We start from the raw sequence: 22,667 nt of genomic DNA, 5'->3' as shown, positions 1-22,667 counted from the left end.
TTCACCTACAAGCTTAAACATTTGAGACTTATTAAAGTATTATAAAAAATATTTGGCCTTCTGTAAACATTTTCAGAAATATTTGTACATGTTAGCTTTTGTTAGAAAAGAACACTTGTGTCAAGAAGAAATATAACAGGTATTCTGTAAATACACATTTTAAAGAGAAATCTCTCAAGAAAAATTCTTGAAAGCAGTTTTGAATTTGAAATCAACCAGCCCGGGAACAAGCACAATAGCATTGACTCAGGTGAAACATCATACAGAACAAGTAGCAAATTATGAATAGCAAATACTCAGACAGAAAAGATATGGTGAGGAAGTCTTAAGTAAACAGAGTGGAATGTGTTCCCATAAAGCATTTGTCAAATCATTTTCAATAAATACATCAGCAAAATCTGACTTTATTTACAGATTATTTGCAAATTGGAAAAGAGGATGAACTAATCTTTTATTACACATTCAGATTAATCTGGTTGACACAAAGGAAAAATAGTCCAATAACATTTCCTGCTATTTTCACTGAAATTTAAATATATAGTATTTCATCAAATTCTAGTAAATACTTCACCCAGCTGAGACTGCATCTAACTTTTTTCAGAAAGCAGGCTAATTGCTCATGCAAATATGCTGAAAGGCCATGTGCCACTGCTTCATTACTTTTGTTGTTAAGATTCAGATTTTTAAATTTCTCTCTCTCATTAATATTCATATGCTTCAACTTGCCAGGAAATGTACACACAGAACTCCCACTGGAGTCAATCAGAGATGGGGTACAGAGCCTATATTAATATTGGGTCCCATATACGTATATTTATGTACAATAAACTGATTCTTTAAAGTGACACTTCCAAATAGTTTAGGGACAAACTCCAGATTACAATTAAAGAAAGCGTTTGAGGTGATGGGGCAGGGAGAAGTAAAAGAAATAACTTAAACAGAAATATGTATATGTTTTCTTCCTTTCCATTTTTTAAATTAATCTGAAAAACTCCATTTCAATTTTTGGGTTGAAAACCACTCCACTTCACTGATGGAAACTCCAACACGCTAGTGCTATGCCTAGTGCTATGGAAAAACAGAAAGTGAAACTGGCTACAGGCTGCAAACTTCCTTCATCAGATTACTTGAATTGCAATGTCCAAGCTTGAATGGTGAAAAGTTAATCGCGTCTGAAAGTGACATTCATTTATGTCAGTCTCTCTAGCACATTTATTACCACCCACATAATCTTTTTTGACAACTCCATTCCATGTCACTACACTACATCACTGGGAACTACTCAGAAGTGCCCGAGAAGATAACATGTTCACACTCTTCAACTGTACCTGTTCCTCAGGCTTTTCACAGCTGGTATTGGGTTCTTAAGTAAACCTCCCAGTTTCTCAGTGCCCTCTGTCCATCCTCTGGTATTCCCTTCACACATGGTTTCTCCTCTTTCATATTTCAAATGGCCAGGAAATTGCAAGAGATTAATAGAGAATTGTCTGGGCCCCAATCTCCCACAGGAATTCTTTTCATGCTAATCAAATTTTAAGAGGTCCCTATAGTATTATTCCCTCTCAAAGGCTGGAAGGAAGGAATGAGACAGCTAGAGTATAGCAGGATTTTCTGATTTTCTGTGTGACACAAGAGAGGGAAAGTTTCCCATCTGCTGGCAAAGTGAAGGAACAGCAGCTTTACACATCACTTCATTGCTGCTATCTGCAGAGTCCAGCAAAAAGAACCTCTGCAATAGTTTCCCCCCATCTGCCAAAATTAATTATCAGTTAAAAGCATGGATAGTCTTGCTGATGTAACAGACATTCAGACCTGCCTAGCAGTGCTAACTACAGAAACTTGGGAGTAGACAGACAGGTCCCTACTCTTACCAGTAACTGGATGACATTGTTAATCATACTCTTTTTATCCTTTAAATATTCTTTATCTAAGAGGGCAGGGGGGACCTAAGGAAAGACATGTAGGGATTCTTTAATATTAAAAAAGATAATGACTGTGGTTTGGTTCTTCTAATGACTTGTTCGCTTCCACTAAATAAAAAGAAGGAAACTGAAAGTAAAAACCTCAAGCAGAAAAAAATCTTGAAAAGTAGAAAGTGATGAGAGAAAAACCTTTTCCTACAGAATACTTAAATTCAGAGACGGGTTGAAAACACAAAAGTTTCTCAATGTCACCTCTAAACTGCAGCTCCCCATTTGGTGGAATGTCAGTCAGTTACTTCCCAGGAAAAATACCAAATTCTTCTGAAAAAGTCTAACAACCCCAAACCTATTCAGTGCTGGGGGAAACTTATTTCCCTTCATTCCATCAGACCTTTAATAAAAAACGGGGAATGCTGAAGGCAGCGTTCAGCTGAGCTCTTTGGCAATACCACCTGAATCATAAGGCGCTGCCATACGTGTGGGAAATCCCAGCTCGCACTTCTTAAAAGTGAGGAAAAATTTGTAAATATCTCCCTCTGAGATTCTCCCACAGCCTTCCACTCAAACTCTAAATTATGACTACAGAAAGAAATTGAGGTGATGGGGGAGGAAGACGTAAAAGAAGTGACGTGAACAGAAATATGTTTATATTTTTTTCTATTCCTTTTTTAAAATTAATATGAAAAAATTCCTTTTCAATTTTTGGGTTGAAAACCATTCCCCTTCACTGATGGAAACTCCAACATGACAGCTTAGTGCTATGGTATGAAAAACAGAAAATGACACTTGCCACAGGATGCACTTTCATTCATCAGACCACTTGAATTTCAATGTCCAAGCTCAGTGAAATGCACATTGAAAAAAAAGAATAAAGCTTGAATGGTGAAAACTCAAACACACATCTTTTCAGTTATCAGTTTCTTAAATAAACCTCCCAGTTTTTCAGTGCCCTCTGTCCATCCGCTAGTATTCTCTACACACATGGTTTTTCCTCTCTCATAAGAGAGATAGTCTTGCTGATGTAACTTACTGATGTTACACACATTCAGATCTGCCTATCCCTACAAACTGCAGGTACTTGGGAGTAGACAGACAGGTCCCTACTCTAACCTGTATTTGGATGACACTGTTAACCATCACTCTTCTTACTCTTTACATTTTCTGTATCTAAGAGCACTTGGGAGGACCTAAGGAAAGAAATATAGGAATTCCTTAATACTAAAAAAGTAATGACTGTGTTTTTTTTGTTCTAATGACTTGTTCACTTCCATTAAATAAAAAGAAGGAAACTGAAAGTAAAAACCTCAAGCGGGAAAAACCTTGAAAAGTAGAAAGTGATGAAAGAAATTTCTTTTCCTAAAGAATACTTAAAATCCTACTTAAATTCAGAGACATGGGTCAAAAACACAGACGTTTACGAAAGACTTTGAACAGGCAACAGTTGCTCAAGTTCTACACAAAGACAGAGAATCTAAGACATCATCATGATCAGCAGGACTTTGCTGCAATTTTGCCTCATGCTGCTCTTCTCCAGTAAAATCTCATGTCTGGACTGTAACAGGATTTATGTTCTACAAACCAGAATGAACAGAGAGAGTTTAGAGCATCTGGAGAAAATGGGTGGAAACTTTCCCTTCCAATGTCTAAATGAAAAGACAGTTTTCCAGCCTAGAGATATCCTCAAGATCCGACTGTCCCAGCAAGAGAATGCCAAGGAAGCCATGCTGCAGATCCTCCAAGAACTCTTCCATATCTTCAACAACAATCTCACCCAAGCTGCCTGGAATGAGACATCCATAAAGGAATTCCAGAATGGACTTCACCAGCAGATTGAGAACCTGGAGACGTGTTTGAGTGCTGAGATGGAAAAGGAAATAAGCTACCCAGGAAATGAGAACCTCTTGCTCACCAGCCTCAGACTGAAGAGATACTTCCAGACAATCAATGATTTCCTGAAAGAAAAGCAATACAGCCAGTGTGCCTGGGAGATTATCCGTGCAGAAATATCCAGATGTTTCCTCATGCTCAACATACTCACAAAGAGACTTCAAAATTAAGGTACCATATTTTCATTTTTCCTAGAAAACTCAGCTAATATTATTTGACTAAAACAGCTGGAGAGAGATGGGTGAATAGGTTTATAACTCCTAATATGTAGGGCCCAATCTTTCTCCCATCATAATTTTATGCATAAAGCTATTTCAAAAATATGTTCAAAACTTTTTAGAGTAGCATATAATTTAGTGCTTCTCTACCACACACAATATTCTATATGAAAAATATACAAATATATCATAACTGTTAACTAACTAAAATATCATTAAGTAATAACTAACCATACCAAATATAATTTTGCCCAGTAAGTGTCTAAGTTGGGGAAAAGAACAGTGAGAAGCCCCCTTTCAACAACTACCTCATTAGACAACATTCCATTCAGGACCCAAGAAAACGGAGGGTCTGTGCTCACACACTTCTATCCCATCATCCAATTCTGCACGTGGGGATGGCCGAAGGTTCTTATTCTGCTTTTCTTTGTTTTGTTTACCCCTAAATTCAACAGTCTTGTAACAACAAATTGTGACAAGATGATAAGTGCAGTAAGGCTCAGGATTTATGAGTTGACATCTGGTTAGACAAAGATGGCCTATATTTGGCATTTGAAACTCTCCATGTTTGAACCATTCCCCTTTTTCATTCCAGCACATGCTGCTTCAAGTAATGATGTTATGAAAACAGCTGAATGAAACTGCACCTTCGCTGGAGTCCTTCATCTCTAAATTGATTCTACAAGCAGCACCTTTCGACACTCTTATCAGTCCATCTTGAATTAAGCAAACTGTCAAACTTCAACTGCACTATTTATATGCTACTTGCCATTACCGGACTGATTTATTCACATGCGAAACTGTAAAACAGAAGATTTTGCTGGAAACATCGTATTTAAACCAAAGGAGAAAAACCTTACTATTTCTTCATCGCTGATATTACGCATTTGCTCCAATTTCCCTTGGGCTGCTTTTAAAAATGAAATCTTACTTCCTAACTGTAACAGGCTTTGCTTCAGCATAACAAATGTGAACCAGGACATTTTCCAAACAACATGGAAGGATAATTTTCCAGCAACAGCAGAACGAAGAAAGAGACTTCACATGGCCCCAAAAGTTTCTCAAACCCAGAGAAATCCAGAAAGAGACTTCCATAGTGGCCATCCAGGAGATTCTTCAACAAATTTCCTACATCTCATGCTAAATACCCTCACAAGCTGCCTGGAACGACAGTCACATATAAAGATCCTGACATGGACTTATAAGCAAGTGAAACTTCTGGAGGTGTATTTTGCTGCAAGGATAAAAAGAAACAAGAATATCCCAGTTTCTAGGCATTCTTAAATTTTAAACTAGTGCAATTTCCTGCACTGTGAAAATAGTTTCATATCATTTCACTGGATTTGTAAGAGTGTTTTATGTTGGTCCATTTATATTTATTCAAAATATTAATGTATTTCTATTATTTATTTTTTCAGAGATTTAATAATATTTATAAATAAATATTTATTTATACAAAATAGTAACCTACAGAAACAGTGATTTGTATTAATTAGATATTTTAAAAAAAAGAAAGACCCAAGAAAACTTTTCTCTTGTTACCTTAAGACTCCAGTTCAGCAAAGGACTTGTAAACATTTGCTTAACTTTTAAGTACACAAGATTCCCTTTGACATAAATGGTTAAACGTGGGAACATGCTAAAGTGCATTGTGAACATGAACTCTGATTCAGCATAAGAAAAAAAAGCTATGGTAATTAGTTATACCGCTCCAACAGACCACACACCACAACCTCAACTCTGCAGTTATTGTGTTTCTGTCTGTTACTAGATTATTTTTCCTCACAACATTTGTAGTTCCGGGTGTTTGGAGCAGTAGCACATTCTGATTAAATTAAAGGAGTGATGGAGAGGCTGGCATTCCAAGAGGAAGACTTCAGGCTGTCGTGGTACAAAGTTGCTTGTCCCCTCACACCTCTAATGAGATGTGTGTGAACTGGCTCCCCATCAATCAGGTTTCCATGTGTGCAGACTCCGTATCCCCCCTCCCCTCCACCAAGGAGGCTTGTGTGGGCCTAATTGTCCCCTTCCACCAGTCAGATTTGGGTACACTTGGCTCATAAACAGCATCAAGCTTGTACATACCCAACCTCTCCTGTCATTCAGGCTTGTAAGCACCTGGTGCTGCTTCCCTTTCCTCTCTCCCTGGCACTCCCAAAACAAGCATGTGTGCTTATGGACTGCATGCTGCACCAACAACCAGCAGCTGTATGTGCGTAGTGCATCAAAATTTCAGTTGTGCTGAGAATAATGACTAAAAATTACCCTAAACCCAATAGTTAAAAATTACCTGAAAGCAAAGCAAAACAGAAGAAAACAAACAAAAACAAAAAACATCCATTGGACCAAATCTTGTAAGAGTCTATCTCAGGGGTAGGCAACCTATGGCATGCGTGCCGAAGGCAGCACACAAGTTGATTTTCGGTGGCACTCACACTGCCCAGGTCCTGGCCACTGGTCCGAGGGGATCTGCATTTTAATTTAATTTTAAATGAAGCTTCTTAAACATTTTTAAAACCTTATTTACTTTACATACAACAATACTTTAGTTATATATTATAGACTTATAGAAAGAGACCTTCTAAAAATGTTAAAACGTATTACTGGCACATGAAACCTTAAATTAGAGTGAATAAATGAAGACTCGGCACACCACTTCTGAAAAGTTGCCAACTCCTGGTCTAGCTCTTTCCCACGTTTTAGTATGTAGACAGTATTTCTGAAGAGCTATTAGGTCAGTTCTAGCACTGTCTAGGATTCATTTAAGCCAGACCCCAAACCTGGAGATTTCTTATTTAAAAGAAGTCAAACAACCACTACATTAAATGTTCAAATAGTAAAAAAAATGAATGGTGTGTGTATTTTTACACTGATTGGCAACCTGCCTTTGGAGAAAAAACAAGAATGTATGTCCCATTTTAAATCCCTTTTGTAACATAAACCAAACTATGCGGTCTCTAGGAGACTGTAAATTCTTCACAGTCAACATTTACAGTCAACAGATGGCAGCATTGCAGAAGCTTTTGCCCTCTGTTCTCTTTATCTGAGGGTTTCTCAAAGATTTCATTATGTGGACCTAATCTTACCAAAATTGTTCTAATGATCATTTCTCCTCCCATTCAAGATCAGGTAACATTTTTTTGGCAGGTACACCAAATGCTTACAAAGAAAGGTAGTACTAGAAACACATTTATATAATTTTAGCTGTCTTTAAAGGAACATGGGATCTGCCAGTTCTCTGAAGACCACCACCCAGTACTCCATGTACTACCACTGATTCATGAAACTCGTTTTGGTACCTGCTGATTTAAAGGCATGTACAAGGAGTTAACTATGAAAACAAATGCCTATCCTTCCTTATGGTGCAATTTTTTTCCAATACCTGTAGCCATCAGCTGTCGAAATTCTTCCCTGCCCAAATCTTCCTCCCTTCATTCATTCCTTCATGTAGCTGGAGCCTACAGGTTATATTGACAAAACACAATTATATGAAAATAATGAAAGCAAAAATAGACTGTATGAAAAAGTCAAGGGTGACAAAATCACCACCTCCAAAATGTATCCCTCCCTCTGCAGTGGAACTTGGCAGTCATATAGCACCTGGGAACCATACAAACTCTTGAAACTATAGGTACTTCATTACCCGTAGAGTACAGAGGGTAATTTCCTCACATTCATCCCATCATACTGTTTATAAGCTGTGCTATGTGGAAGAATCAAATCATCTATTGATGAAGCCATTTGATGACATGTATCATCTAAGATTTCAGGCCTTCTCGTGGGAAAACCAACCACGGGGGGATAAAAAGGGAGGAAATGATTCCAATACATCCTGACTTAAGCTCACTTTTATTCTTCCACTGGCAGGCAGGAGGGGATACTAGCAGGTGTGTCCCCAGCCTTCATCATATAAACAGATGAGTCTGTGGCTTCTACACAGAACACAAGGTCTTTTCATACAGAGCTACTGACTCTCTGCATCAGTTGTTGGGACCAGTCAGAGCCCCATTCCGGTCCCTGTCAGCGTGGTTCCATTACAGTCATACAACCAGGGCTTCCTTCAGGCTGCAGTTGCCTCAGACATGCCCCTTAAGTGTCATTTCAGTGCAGCTGACATGGCGAGAGGCACCCACCAGACCTGTACTAGCACTGCCCCACCCCAATGCACATCTGCTCACTCCAGGCTTTGCACATGGATCATAACTGTATGGAGAAACACCCCAAGAGGGAACTGTGTGCAAAAGCATCTGACTCCACAGCACCTCATCTCACCCGACACACACTTCCATGTGGCACAAGTAAGAGTCATAAGCAGGGGGCTCTATCCCTGCATGGATCCTCTGCAGCAGGCTCTGAGGCCCTTGTAACCAACTTTTCTCAAATAATAGAGTAGTTGTTTGCCTACTTGCTGAAGGGGAGATGGAAGTTGGGGTGTCGAGCAGCTTCAAGTAATATTAGCAAGTGAATGCATGGTCTCCATTATATACAGGGGTTATGGTGCTGTTCAATGGCTTTTAGCAGCCACACAATAACAATTATTCCGGTGCCCCTAAATTGCTGTTACCATACAGATTTACTGAAAAAGATTATTTCTCCCATCCCCCCATTACCCTGTGATTACTTTGTTACTCTATACTCTCCTAGTATTCACATGACTTATTTCCTTCTCGCCTCAACATCTTCCTCTGGACTTCACCCTGGTGTGGAACACATATCCCCAACACCCACGGAAAGTAATGGGAGAATGGAGAGTGTAGCCCATGGCAATCTGGGGGCTCTGGTAAGTCTGCTTTCCCTGCTTTACAGAAACTTTTATGTAGCTGATACAAACATCTGAAATTTCTTATAAAAGTGCAGGAGACTTGGGAGACTAACCAAATTAATATGCACAAAAATCTTTTCATGGTTTATTCATGTGATTCTTCCTTTCTAATTTCAGTGAAAAGAGTTTTCTTTTTGGATGAAAACAAACTTTCCTGACATGATGGAAAAATCCAGCAAAACAGTCTTTGCTAGGGGAAGAGTACCAGAAAATGAAATGTGACCACAGGAAACAAAGAGTTTTAAACAAAGCAGAAGAGTTTCCCTGCCCATGCCAAGGGGAAAGCAAAAGTCAAAAGAGAAGGAACCAGCAAAAATAGTGAACACTGATTGTGATTTTTAAAAAATTCTTTAATTAGTTCAAACCAGGGACATGCCTGTTAAAAATACCCAGCATGGCTTCTCTTCGTAACCTCCTTCCGGCCACACTGTAAATCACAGTCATCCATGTGGGTACCTCTCTAGTATGTGTAACTAATTGCTCATCCTGTTTTATGAATTACCTCCATTTTTCACCACCGTCAGCTACTCAGAGTGACCAATAGGAAATAAGGTTCACACCGTCTAACTGCATCTATTCCTCAGCTACAGTATATATATATATATATATATATTCAGATATGGAAGTAAACAAAATATGAAAAAATCTTCCATTCTCACAGAGCACACTCTCCGTCTCCTTTGTTTTCCTAGAAGGAAGATACCGATATTTTCTGGTGTCTCCATACTAAGTGTGCTTTCCAAGTTCCATGGTTGAAGTTGAAATTTACCAATATTTTTGGGCGGCCTAACATAGGTGCTGCCACATCCCCTGGCTTGAAGTGGTTTCCTACATATTCAGGGTTTACAGTTTGGTTCAATGGCTCTCAACAGCCCCACTATACAAATTGTTCCAGCTCCCCGAGGCCTAACCGTTTCCTCCTATTTCCTCTCTATACCTCAAAACTTTAAATAGACCTCAACTATTTTTTCCATCAAATGAAAGAGGTTATGAATGGGAAGTGTAGGGTTAGATGAACTGGGGGTCTTCTCTCTACCCCTTCTGAAGTGTGGATGATCTTATTAAATTACATCTTTAAGTTAATGTATCATGAATAGCCTGTATGCATGTGGATCCACCATGAGTTAAAGGGGTTGTATATGGTCATTTGTGGTCACTTTCACTAAAATACAAAAAGGAGGAAGCGTGGTAAAAGAACTAGAAAGCAGTGAATTAAACAGAAAGAAAAAGACTGAAGCCTCCAGGAGGAAAAAACCTTAAAAACAGAAAATGATGAAACAAAAATTCTGCAGACAAATATTTAAATTCAGAGACATGAAGGAAAGACACAGCAGTCTACATAGGACCCTCAACAAACTCCAGGCTCAAGGTTCCACACAAAGAAAAGGACTGTACAGGCATCATCATGACCACCAGGTGTTTGCTGCACGTTTGCCTTATGCTGCTCTTCTCTACTGAAATCTCATCTCGGCTCTGTACCATGCTTCACTTCCAGCAGAACAAAGTGAACAAAGAAAGCTTGGAGCTTCTGCAGAAAATGAGCGGAAATTTCCCCTCACAATGCATAAACGAAAGGGCAGCTTTCAGACCCACCCAGGATGTTGTCCAGCTTCCAGTGTCCCAGAAGGAGAATGCCAAGGTGGCAATTCAAGAGATCCTCCAAGAGATCTTCAACATCTTTAGCAAAAACCTCACCCAGAGTGCCTGGGATGGGACTTCTATAGTCAGGTTCCAAAATGGACTTTATCTACAAATTCAGCGGCTGGAGGCATGTTTGAGAGCACATATGGAGAAGGGCTTTACCAACTCAGAAAGTGAGGACCTCCAGCTCACCAGTCGGAGAGTGAAACAATACTTTCAGGGGATAGATGTTTTCCTGAAAGAAAACCAATACAGCCTGTGTGCCTGGGAGATCATTCGCACGGAAATACCCAGATGTTTTGTACTAGTTGACAAACTCACTAGAAGGCTTAATAACTAAGGTACAGTCAAAACTTTTCCCTAGAGTAAATGAATTAACATTAGTGTAATTTATACAGCTGAACAGAGCTAGCGGATATTTTATCTTTTTGCTTATATAGGCCTGATCATTCTTCTACAGCAGGGGTTGGCAACCTTTCTGAAGTGCTGTGCCAAGTCTTCATTTATTCACTCTAATTTAAGGTTTCACATGCCAGTAATACATTTCAACATTTTTAGAAGGTCTCTTTCTATAAGTCTATAATATATCACTAAACTATTGTTGTATGTAAAGTAAATAAGGTTTTTAAAAAATTTAAGAAGCTTCATTTAAAATTAAATTAAAATGCAGAGCCCTCCAGACCAGTGGCTAGGACCCGGGCAGTGTGAGTGCTATTGAAAATCAGCTCGCGTGCCGCATTCGGCACGCATGCCATAGGTTGCCTACCCCTGTTCTACAGGATAAATGGCCAAATACCAACTGATTTCCATGGCAGAAGTTTGAGGCTCTTCCCGTCCTGTGCTGGAAATGGATTTGCAATTACATGGATTTATTTTTCTGCGTTTCTACTATTATTTATTTTTGCACATCTTCATAATCTCTCACATATCAGTACTGTTGTGCAGTAGGTAATTGGCAGACCTTGCAACAAAGTATATATATGTGGAATCCTTAGGCACCTCACCAGCACTTTTCGGCGTGGGAGGGAGGGAAGTATCATTATCTGATGACCAAAGTATTCTGACTTCGACAGATATAGTGTGTTTCTGCGATTATCATCATTGCTATTAATTAAGCTGTCCTCATGAGAACTATTTCTAGTATTCCAAGGTTTGAGAAGCTTCCTAGAGACTTTAAAAAAATATGAACATACTAAAAGACCTGCAAGCTTACATGTGGAAAGATATTTTCATTTAATTAATTGAGATCAATTCTATGAAAATTATATTTTGTCCCTTTGTGTTTCAACTATTTCCAATTTCATTTCAGCTCCGGATCCTGCAACTACTGAGGTTAAACCAGAAGGATGCAGTGCAATCCCTCCTCTCTGCTGATTCTTCCCACAGTGACTTCTAACACTCCATAACGCTTGATGTATTATGCAATACATTCACTCTATTATGAAATTCCAGCTGCACAAACTACATTTTATGTGATAATTTTCTGTTCATTTACTGTGTTTAAAATGCTTAGAATTAAGGATACTGATGCAAAAAAGCTTCAAGACAATTAAGAATTTTAAAAGAAAGGGTTAGACCTTAAACATTGTTGACATTAAGTGTTTGCTATATATTTCTATGGTTCATCTCTTCTCTGATTAAATTTCACCTTTGAACTGTAACATGCAGTACAACCACAGTATAACAGCATAACTCAGAGAGTGGTGAAACACTGGAATGGGTTACCTAGGGAGGTGGTGGAATCTCCTTCCTTAGAGGTTCTTAAGGTCAGGCTTGACAAAGCCCTGGCTGGGATGATTTAGTTGGGAATTGCTCCTGCTTTGAGCAGGGGGTTGGACTAGATGACCTCCTGAGGTCCCTTCCAACTCTGATATTCTATGATTCTATGTGAACTGGAACAGCTTCCAAACAAAGAGGTGTGGATAATTTTCCTATAATGTCAGAACAAAGAGAGCGATTTTAGGTGGCAGCAAGAGGTTCTCAAGTTCTGAGAGTCCCTGTAGGAAAATGCCCAGGTGACAATCCAGGAAATCTTCCAACACATTTCCTGCTGCTTTTGCAAAATCTCTCCCAAGCCACCTCAGGCGGAAGTTCCATTCAGAGGGTCCAACATAGACTCATCAGCCAGCTGGTCATCTGGAGACATGCTTGGTTGCAATGGTGGAAAGTGGGACTCTTACCAGGAAGGAAGAAAGGACTTTCAGCTCACCAGGATGAAAGTGAAGAGATACTAATTATTTCCTCTAGCAGAGAAGCAGTTCAGCATCAGTGCCGGCAAGAGAATCCAAGTGGAATTAAACAGTTTTCAACCACAGGACAAACTCACAAAGAAATTGAGAAATTAAAATAAAATTTTTAGAAGTACTAACCAAAATCAATTAACATTTTATACACAATTTAAAATGAGATGCAATGGAATTTTAAAAGCTGTTTCTACTATTTATTCTATTTGTGTATTGTTTAAATATTTTCAGAACATTTTACGATATTTGTAACAGGATATTTATGTCAGTCTATTATTTATTGCTCTTATTTATATTTTATCATAGATAAATTTGAATAAATTATTATTTTATACAAAACGGCAACATATAGTGGTAGTGATTTATATCAAATACCCATTTTAAAAAAATCCAACAAAACTCTCTATTCTTGTTCAGCCTTAAAACCCCAGGTCCAGAAAGCACTTATGCACACGACTTATGGTATATGACCTATCCCTCTGATGTTCGTACTTCAAGTTGGAACTATAATTAGATACACTGATGAATCAGTGTGCAAGTTCACTGTACTTCTATATTTTAAAAAGTAGCTATGGAGTGAAAATTAGTCTTTCCACTGGAACAAACCATGCACCAGACCTGACCTCTGCCTCTTTTTCCTCTGCTACTTTTTCCTTGGTTATTTTCCCCTACCAAATAACTTCTTGTTGTGGATGTTTGGTTTAGTAGATGTGTTGGAAGAGGCTAAACTACTGGGTGGAGGGAGAGAGGGCACCAACCACAAACAGTATGCACCCTCAAAAACACACCAGTTAAGTTAGCATTTAATTAGCTTGTTCATAACTCCATCAATCGGGTTTGTGTGCATTCACATACCACCTCCACACAATACATTTACAAGCACCGCCCCCGCCCATTAAGTATGAGCCTCCATGAATGCTTCTCATTTGTGTATCCTCCACACACATTTGGTTCCTTTATTTTTGAGTGAGCACAGCACAGATTAAATTCATTCTTGAGTGCACACCACAAACAAAATTACATGTGAGTAATGAGAGAAGGAATAGGACATTTGAATGAGGATCATCATAGTTTCTCTGTCACCTCTAAAATGCAGCCCCCAGTTTCGGGGAATGCGTCAGTCAGTTACTAACCAGGAACAATACTGAATTCTTCTGAAAAACCCTAACTACCCCAAATCTATTCTGTGCTAGAGAGGAACTATTCTTATTCATGCCATCGGACCTTTAATAAAAAAAAGGGCCATACTGAGTGGAGAATTCAGATGAGCTCTTTGACAATATCACCCGTATCATAAGGAGCAGCAAATACCTATGGGGAATCCCAGCTCGCATTTCTTAAAAGAGAGGGAAACTCTGTAAATATCCCCCACGGAGGTTCTCCCACATCCTTCCAATGGTGGGCAGGAATGAGGAGGAACAGGTTGGACCCCAGCCTTCCTCACGGAAATGGCTGTAGTTCCATCTCCAGACTAAGCAGATTCTATGATTTCTGCACAGATGACAAAGGTCTCACCATTTTGCATTACCACCCATTACACTCTCTGCCCCCATCTTTTCAGTGTCAAGGAGTATTTTCCAGGGCTATGGAAAATAATCCATGGGGTCGCAGGAAAGAAGGAATGATGAGTCAAGGCAGCAAACCCAACTCCACCTCAGCCCACATCACACATGCTTCCACATGAAGCAGCTGAGATGCTCACACAGAGAACTCTGTCGCTGCATGAAGCCTCTGGGGCAGGTTCTGTGGGCTTTGTAACTAACTTTCCTCAAACTATACACTACTTCTGTGCCTATGTGCTGTTGATATACAGATTTATTGAAACAGATTCTGTTCTTTCATTACCCTGTATTTACTTTGATGCCTTGGTCTTTTCTGTTAGTATTAACAGTATTCTTAAGGGCGGTTTAGGTTGGACATTAGGAAAAACTTCCAAACTGTCCAAGTGGTTAAGCATTGGAATAAATTGCCTAGGGAGGTGGTGGAATCTCCGTCATTGGAGATTTGAAAGAATAGAGTAGACAAACACCTGTCAGGGATGGTTTAGGTCAGGGGTGGACAAACTATGGACCATGGGGCAATCTGGCCCAGGAGCCATTTTAAGCCAGTCTGTGAGTGGCACCAGCAGCTCAGCCCCGCTCCAGCACTCTGGCTGGGGCATTGGCCCAAGGTCAGACCACATGGCTCAGCCTTGCTCCAGCGGGAACACTGGGTCAGGCCCGCACCACGCAGTTCTGTCCCACTCTGGCCGAAGCACTGGGTCGGTTGATGCACCACATGGCTCTCAGAAGCCGGTATGGCCCCACTGCGGCTCCTACGTGCTCCAATGGGAGTACAGTGATGGTGCCTGCAGAGGGGCAGAATGCAGAGTGGCCTGGATGCGCCTCTGCATAGGAGCCAGAGTAGGGACATGCCACTGCTTCCGGGAGCCGCGTGAGGTAAGCGCTGCTCGGAGCCTGCACCCCCTGAGCCTCTCGTCATGCCCCGATCCCGTGCTCCAGCACTGATCCCCCTCCCGCCCTCTGAACCCCTTGATCCTAGCCCAGAGCACCCTCCTACACCCCAAACCTCTCATCCCCACTCCACTCCAGAGCCTGTACTCCCAGCCAGAACCTGCACCCCTTCCTGCACCCCTGTCCCAGCCCTGATCACCCTCCCAGCCTCCAAAACCCTTGCTCCCAGCCCAGAACACCCTCCTATACCACAAACTCCTCATCCCCAGCCCCATCCCAGTGCCCACACCCCAACACCAATTTTCTGAGCATTCATGGCCCATCATACAATTTCTGTTCCCTGATGTGGCCCTTCCTGGTCTAGGTATACTTCATCCTGTCAATGCAGGAAGCTGGACTCAATGACCTCTTGAGGTCCCTTGTTGCCCTATATTTCTATGATTCTTTAAAGACTCTCTATCAAATAATTGAAGTAAAAATGTTGAATTTCTTACCAGAAAGTGCATTAGGAGCCTGGGGCTCTACCCAAATTAATATGAACAGAAAAGTTTTCAGATTTTCTGTAAGGGGATCTTCTTCTCCAATTTCAGTGAAAATAGTTTTCTTTTTGAATTAAAACGCACTTCCCTGCCATGATGGAAACTCCAACACAACAATCTGTGCTAGGGCATGTGAAAAGTGAAGTGTGACCACAGGAAGGTAAGGGAATTAAACAAACCAGACGAATTTTCCAGTTCAAGCCAAGAGAAACACAAACATTAAAAGACAAGAGACCAGCAGTAATAGTGAACACTGAATTCGATTTAAAAAAAACTTTGAATTATTACATCCCAGTGACACACATGTTAAGAACACATGATATGACTTCTCTTCATAAGCGCTTTTTAACCACACTGTAAACCACATCCATCCATGTGGGTACCTCTGCCGAATATGGATTACTAACTGCATTGTATTTTCAGATTTGTTGACAAGCAAGCAAAGGTTTCTTTTTTCCAGTGTCCAAGACACCAGTTTCCCTGGCATCAACATTTTAAGTGTTCTTTTAAACTACATGAAATCTGAAAAGTGCAGATGACCCAATATTTTTGAGGGCCATAGCTACTTCTGCATTAAATAACTTTAAATATACCTACGCTATTTCCCTCTCTGAAGTGAAGCAGGGTACGAAGGAAAATTATAGGTTTACAGGAGGTTTTTATGTTTTGCAGTGACCATCCAGAAAATGAACAGTTTCCTCCTGCTGGTAAGGGGATGAAATGTGGATTTACAAATAAAAGTATAGTTTAAAATGAGGCTGTACTTTTAAAAGAAGATTGCAAAAAAAAAAATCATACTGTGGAAGCACCATATTTAGTGTTTCTAATTGCTTTCTGATGACATTGGCTCAGTTTTTAGGTAAAAAGCCTTGTTTCTAACTGTCAGTTCAGCCTGACCAATCTAAGAAAAGGTAAAGGGACAGGACTATTGAAACTGATAAACTGAGGCAAACGGGAAAACATCGTTTTGCAACTGAACAAAAATAATCCTGAATAAATTAAAACATACCATGTTGGGGAATCAAGCCCTGATGGAGAAGAAACGCTGGGAGAGAGAAAAACAACAACTAAGAGAGAAGATATCATGATCTCAGGGCCCAGACAAGGGAACTATTCTGATTATATGTATGTCTCAGACCATTTCATGACTTGCATCTAGATCAGTGATACTCAGACTTCAGTTCGTGAGCCGCAAGTGGCTCTTTAATGTGTCTCCTGTCGCTCTTTGCAGCACATGATGTAAAAACACTGGGTGATTTAATTCTTAACCAGTCTAAGTTATTAACCAATCAAGATGCTCTTACTATTTTATTAACCAATTAATTTATCAGCTTGCACTAAATTGTTAACTTATTTGCTCTGAAAATAATATATATTATATAAAAAAAACTAACTATTTCCCTGTCATACTGTTTACATACAAATAGTACTATAGTATACTAAATGAATCAATGAATTCACACAACTGTGGCTCTTTTGGGTAATATTAACTGCTAATTTGGCTCCTGAACTACCGAGGTCTGACTATCACTGATCTAGATATAGAAGTTCTGCAACATGCAAACTGTATTCCCTTAACTGGAGAGAGAGTCTTTGCTGTGGTAACTGACAGGTTAACATGCACTACAGTGACAGTTGCAGGTAGAAGGGCTAGCGCAAGCTGACTATTACTTATTATTGGTATTACAGTTCCTCGGGGCCCTATCAGTGCCCAGGCACATTATTATGGGTGCTATACAAGCATTCAGTAAAAGTGCCAATTTTGGGTACATAGATAGTATTTTGAAGAACTATTGGTCAGTCATAGCACTTGCCTATGACAAATTTCACCCTAAATCTGGAGATTTCGTATTAAAAAGTTATTAAGAGAAATCAAACAAACACGACATTAAATGTTCAAAGAGCATAAAAACAAACTGTGTATACATTTTCACACTGATTGGCAATCTCCATTTAGGGAAAAAACAGCAATGTAAGCCCCATTGGAAATCCATTTTATCACCTCATTTGGAGCTCCTAATAGGAGTCTCTGTTCATTCCTCACAGTCAACAGCTGGCACCACTGCAGAAGCCTTTGCTTTTCTTTATCTCCAGGTTTCTCAAAGAGTTCATCATGTGGGCCTAATCTTAGAAATATTGTTCTATGGACTATTTACCCTGCTATTCAAGATCAGGTAATACCTTCGTGGCAGGAACACCAAATGCGTACAGAGAGAAGGAGCAGTAGGAACACATTTATAAAATTTGAGCTGTCTTTAAAAGAATGTGGGAACTATCAGTTCTCTGAGGATCACCATCAAGTACGCTATACCATCACCTATTCATGAAGCTCAGTCTGGGACCTGCTGGCTTAGAGGCATATACAGGGAGGGAACCCTTAATACAAATGCCTATCCTTACTTATGGTGCAGGCTTTTTCAGTAGTGGTGCCTATCAGCAGTAGAAGATCTTTCCTACCCAAGTCCTTCTTCCTTCCTTCATTCTTGGGTGTAGTTAACGCCTACAAATTGTACTGACAAAGCACAATTACAGGGAAATAATGCGAGCAAAAATAGACTGTATGAACAAGTCAAAGATTATAAACAGATTCATTCCCAACCTCCAAAAAGTACCCACCTCTCTGGTGGAACACGGCGGTCATATTGCACCTGGGAGCCATACAAACTCTTCTTCAAAGTCTAACTTTTCCATTTCCTCTGTAGTTGGAGGAGAACCTCCTGACAATCATTCCATCACATTGTTTTTAAGCTGTGCTACGTGAAAGAATCTTTTAATCTACTTAAAACCCATTTGATGTCATCCATCATCTATGACTTTAGGTCTTCCTGTGGGAAAGCCAACCACAAGCAGGGGCAGCTCCAGGCCCCAGCACACCAAGCATGTGCTTGGGGTGGCAAGCCGCGGTGGGCACTCTGCCAGCGCCGTGAGGGCAGCAGGCAGGCTGCCTTCGGTGGCTTGCCTGCGGAGGGACTGCTGGTCCTGTGGCTTGGGCAGACCTCCAGCAGGCAGCCTGCCTGCCGTGCTTGGGGTGGCAAAATGCCTAGAGCCGCCCCTGACCACAGGTATATAAAAAGGGAGGAAAACACCACTAATATATCCTCACTTAAGCTCTCCCTTATCATCTCACTAGCAGGAAGGAGGAAATAGTTGCCCCAGCTTTCATCATAGAAGTAGATGACTCGATGGCTTCTGCACAGAACACAGTCTTTCCACACAGAGCACCTGACTATCTTCATCACTTCTAGAGCTTTGTCAGACCTCCATACTGGTTCCTATCAGCGTGGTTCCATTACAGCCACCCTGCCAGGGCTGCCCCAGGCTGGAACAATGGGTACTAGGGGCGTGAAGCTTCAAGTAATAAAAGCAACAAAACCATGGTCTCATTCATATAGTGATCTGAGGGCTCTGGTAAGTCCGCTTTCTCTGCTTTGCAGAGGGTCTTTCAAAAATTTGAAGCTAAAATCTCAAATTTCTTATAGAAATGCAGGAAAACTTGGCAGACTCTAACCAATTTAATATGCACAAAAATGTTTTCATCGTTTCTTCATGTGATTGTCTTTTTTAATTTCAATGAAAATAGTTTTCTTGTTGAATTAAAACACATTTCCCTGCCGTGATGGAAATTCCAGCACAACAGTCTGGGCTCAGGCTTGAGATCCAGAAAATGTAACGTGACCACAGAAAGTGAAGGGAATAAAACAAACTAGAAGAATTTCCCTGCCCAAGCTGAGGGGAAGGGGAAAGAGAAAGAACCAGCAAAAATGATGAATACTGAATTTCATTTTAAAAAATTATTTGAATTCTTTCATCCCAGGGACACACTTGGTAAAATATACATAATGTCACTTCTCTGCATAACCTCCCTCTGACCACATTGTAAATCACAGTCATCCATGTGGGTACCTCTCTAGCATGTGTTACGATACTAATTGCTCATCCTGTTTTATGAATTATTCTCAATTTTTCACTATTGTCCGCTACTTGGAGTGATCAACACCACATGATAGTCACACCTTTCCACTGGATCTATTATTCAGCTCCAGTATGTATATTAAGACCTGGAAATAACAATGAGTTAAGGTTCGATTTCCTCAGAGCATTCTATCTCCTGTGGTTTCACAGAAGGAAGATACCGATGGTTTGTGAGGTCTAGATTTTAAATGTGCCTTCTAAATAGGAGGAAATGGTTAAAGTTGGGAAATTTGCCAATATTTTTGGGAGGCCTAACCCTTTCCTCCCACATTTACTTCTTCCATGCCTAGAAAAATTATGAGGTTATGAATGGGAAGTGCACTGGCTGATGAACTGGAGGTCTTTTCCGTACCACTTTCGAATTATAGAAATTAATCTATGATAAAAAGCCTGTATGTATGTGGATCCAACACGAGTTAATAGGGTTGTGTATTGTCATGGGTGGTCACTTTCACACAAAAAAATAAGGAGGAAACATGGTAAAAGAACAAGAAAATAGCAAGAAAAACGGAAAGAAAAACTCCAAAACCTTCAAGAAGGAAAATCTTGTAAATAGAAAATGATCAAAGAGACATGCTCCAACCAAATACTTAAATTCAGAGACATACAGGAAAGACACAGCAGTCTACGTAGGACCCTCAACAAACTCCAGACTCAAGGTTCCACACAAAGAAAAGGATTGTATAGACATCATCATGACCTCCAGGTGTTTGCTGCACGTTTGCCTTATGCTGCTCTTCTCTACTGAAATCTCATCTCGGCTCTGTACCATGCTTCACTTCCAGCAGAACAAAATGAACAAAGAGAGCTTGGAGCTTCTGCAGAAAATGAGCGGAAATTTCCCCTCACAATGCATAAATGAAAGGGCAGCTTTCAAACCCACCCAGGATGTTGTCCAACTTCCAGTGTCCCAGAAGGAGAATGCCAAGGTGGCAATTCAAGAGATCCTCCAAGAGATCTTCAACATCTTTAGCAAAAACCTCACCCCAGGTGCCTGGGATGGGACATCTATAGTCAGGTTCCAAAGCAGACTTCACCAGCAAATTCAGCAGCTGGAGGCATGTTTGAGAACACAGATGGAGAAGGAATTAACCAACCCAGAAAGTGAGGACCTCCAGCACACCACTTGGAGAGTGAAAAATTACTTTCAGGGGATAGATGCTTTCCTGAAAGAAAACCAATACAGCCTATGTGGCTGGGAGATTGTTCATGTGGAAATACACAGATGTTTTGTACTTATTGACAAACTCACTAGAAGGCTTAGTAACTAAGGTACAGTACAGATCTTTTCCTTGGAGTAAATGAATTAAGATTAGTGTCAATTATACAGCTGAACAGAGACAGCAGATATTTTATAACTCTGCTTATACAGGGCCTGATCCTCTTCCACACGATCAGTGGCCAAATAGCAACTGATTTCCATGGCAGTAGCTTCAGCCTCTTCCCATCCTCTCCTGGAAATGGATTTGCAATTACATGGATTTCTTTTTCTGCGTTTCTCCTTTTATTTAGGTTTGTGATTCTTCATAATCTCCCATAGATCAGGTGCTGTTATGCACTACATAACTGGCAGTCCATGCAATAAAGTACATATATTTCGAATCCTTAGCCACCTCACCAGTACTTTGGTCATGAAATAATGAAACTTCCCCTCCACCCGCAAGGTACTCTGACTTCTACATATGTAGTGTGTTTCTATTATGGTCATGGTTGCTATTTATTAATCTGTCCTTATCATATACCACAGCTTGAGAAGTTTCCTAGAGACATGTATAAAATATATGAACTGAGCATAAGACTTGTGAGATTATGAGGTGTGGAAAGATATTTTCATTTAAGGTACTGACATTAATGCAATGGAAAATTTAGTTTTCTCTTTGTGTTTCAACCAAATTTCATTTCATTCCAGCTAAAGATGCAGCAACTACAGAGGTTAAAACAGTTGGATGAAATTGTACCGTGCAGTGGATTCCCTCCTCTCTATTGATTCTTCCCACGGTGACTTCTAAGACTCCATGATACATGACCTTCTATTATGGAAGACACTCACTGCATAATGAAATTCCAACTGCCCATATTAGAATTTACATGATAATACTCTGTTGATTTACTCAAAGTTTAAATTGCAAAATGAAGGATATTGATGCAAAAAAGTTAAAAGAAAATTAAGACAGGGTCAGACCTTAAACATTATTGACATTATGTGTTTGCTACATATTTCTGTGGTTCAACCCTTCTCTGATCCAATCTCATCTCTGAAGTGTAAAATGCAGTTTAACCACAGTATAACAACATAACAAATGTGAACTGGAAAACCTTCAGACAAAAAAGATGTGCATAGTTTCCCTCTAATGTCAAGCTTCAAGTGTCCCTGAAGGGGAATGGCAAGGTGGCAATCCAGGAAATCTTCCAACATATTTCCTGCTGCTTTTGCAAAAATCTCTCCAAAACTACCTGAGGTGAGAGTTCCATTCAGCTATTCCAACATACACTCATCAGCAAGTTGGGAAAATGGGACTCATCAGCAAGTTGGGAAAATGGGACTCTCTGACCAGGATGTAAGGACCTACAGTTTCCCAGGATGAAAGTGAAGAGATACCAATTATTTCATAAAAGACAAGCAGTTCAACCTCAGTGCTAGCAGGAGAACCCATGTGGAATTATGTAGTTTTCAAATATATGACTAACTCACAAAGAAGTTTAGAAATTTAAATACCAACATTTTTAGAAGTACTAACCAAAATCAAGCAATATTTTGTACCTGATTTAAAATGAGATGCAGTGGAATTTTAAAAGCTGTTGTTACTATTTATTCTATCCCTGCACTGTGAAAATATTTTCAGATCGTTTTATGATATTTATAACAGGATATTTATGTTAGTCTGTTATTTATTTATTGTTCCTATTTATGTATTTATCATTGATATTTGTTACTTAAAAATAAATAATTAGTTTATATAAAATGGCAAC

At 39.9% G+C, this 22,667-nt stretch overlaps 3 protein-coding genes across 3 annotated transcripts; all 3 read left to right on the top strand.

The window, feature by feature from the left end:
* The first annotated feature begins 3,406 nt into the window (after window positions 1–3,406).
* LOC127046743 (interferon beta-like) lies at window positions 3,407–3,979 on the top strand. The gene has a single exon (XM_050944239.1). It carries the CDS (start codon window positions 3,407–3,409, stop codon window positions 3,977–3,979), a length of 573 nt encoding a protein of 190 aa, XP_050800196.1.
* Window positions 3,980–10,254: 6,275 nt separating this feature from the next.
* Window positions 10,255–10,830, top strand: LOC127047316 (interferon beta-like). Its single transcript, XM_050945438.1, has one exon. The coding sequence runs from the start codon at window positions 10,255–10,257 to the stop codon at window positions 10,828–10,830; it is 576 nt and encodes a 191-aa protein (XP_050801395.1).
* A 9,562-nt stretch (window positions 10,831–20,392) lies between these two features.
* Window positions 20,393–20,968, top strand: LOC127047315 (interferon epsilon-like). Its single transcript, XM_050945437.1, has one exon. The coding sequence runs from the start codon at window positions 20,393–20,395 to the stop codon at window positions 20,966–20,968; it is 576 nt and encodes a 191-aa protein (XP_050801394.1).
* The last annotated feature ends 1,699 nt before the right edge of the window (window positions 20,969–22,667 follow it).

The sequence above is a fragment of the Gopherus flavomarginatus genome, chromosome 3, assembly GCF_025201925.1.
Source record: "Gopherus flavomarginatus isolate rGopFla2 chromosome 3, rGopFla2.mat.asm, whole genome shotgun sequence".
NCBI lineage: Eukaryota > Metazoa > Chordata > Testudines > Testudinidae > Gopherus > Gopherus flavomarginatus.
This window is presented reverse-complemented; position numbering and strand designations above follow the sequence as displayed.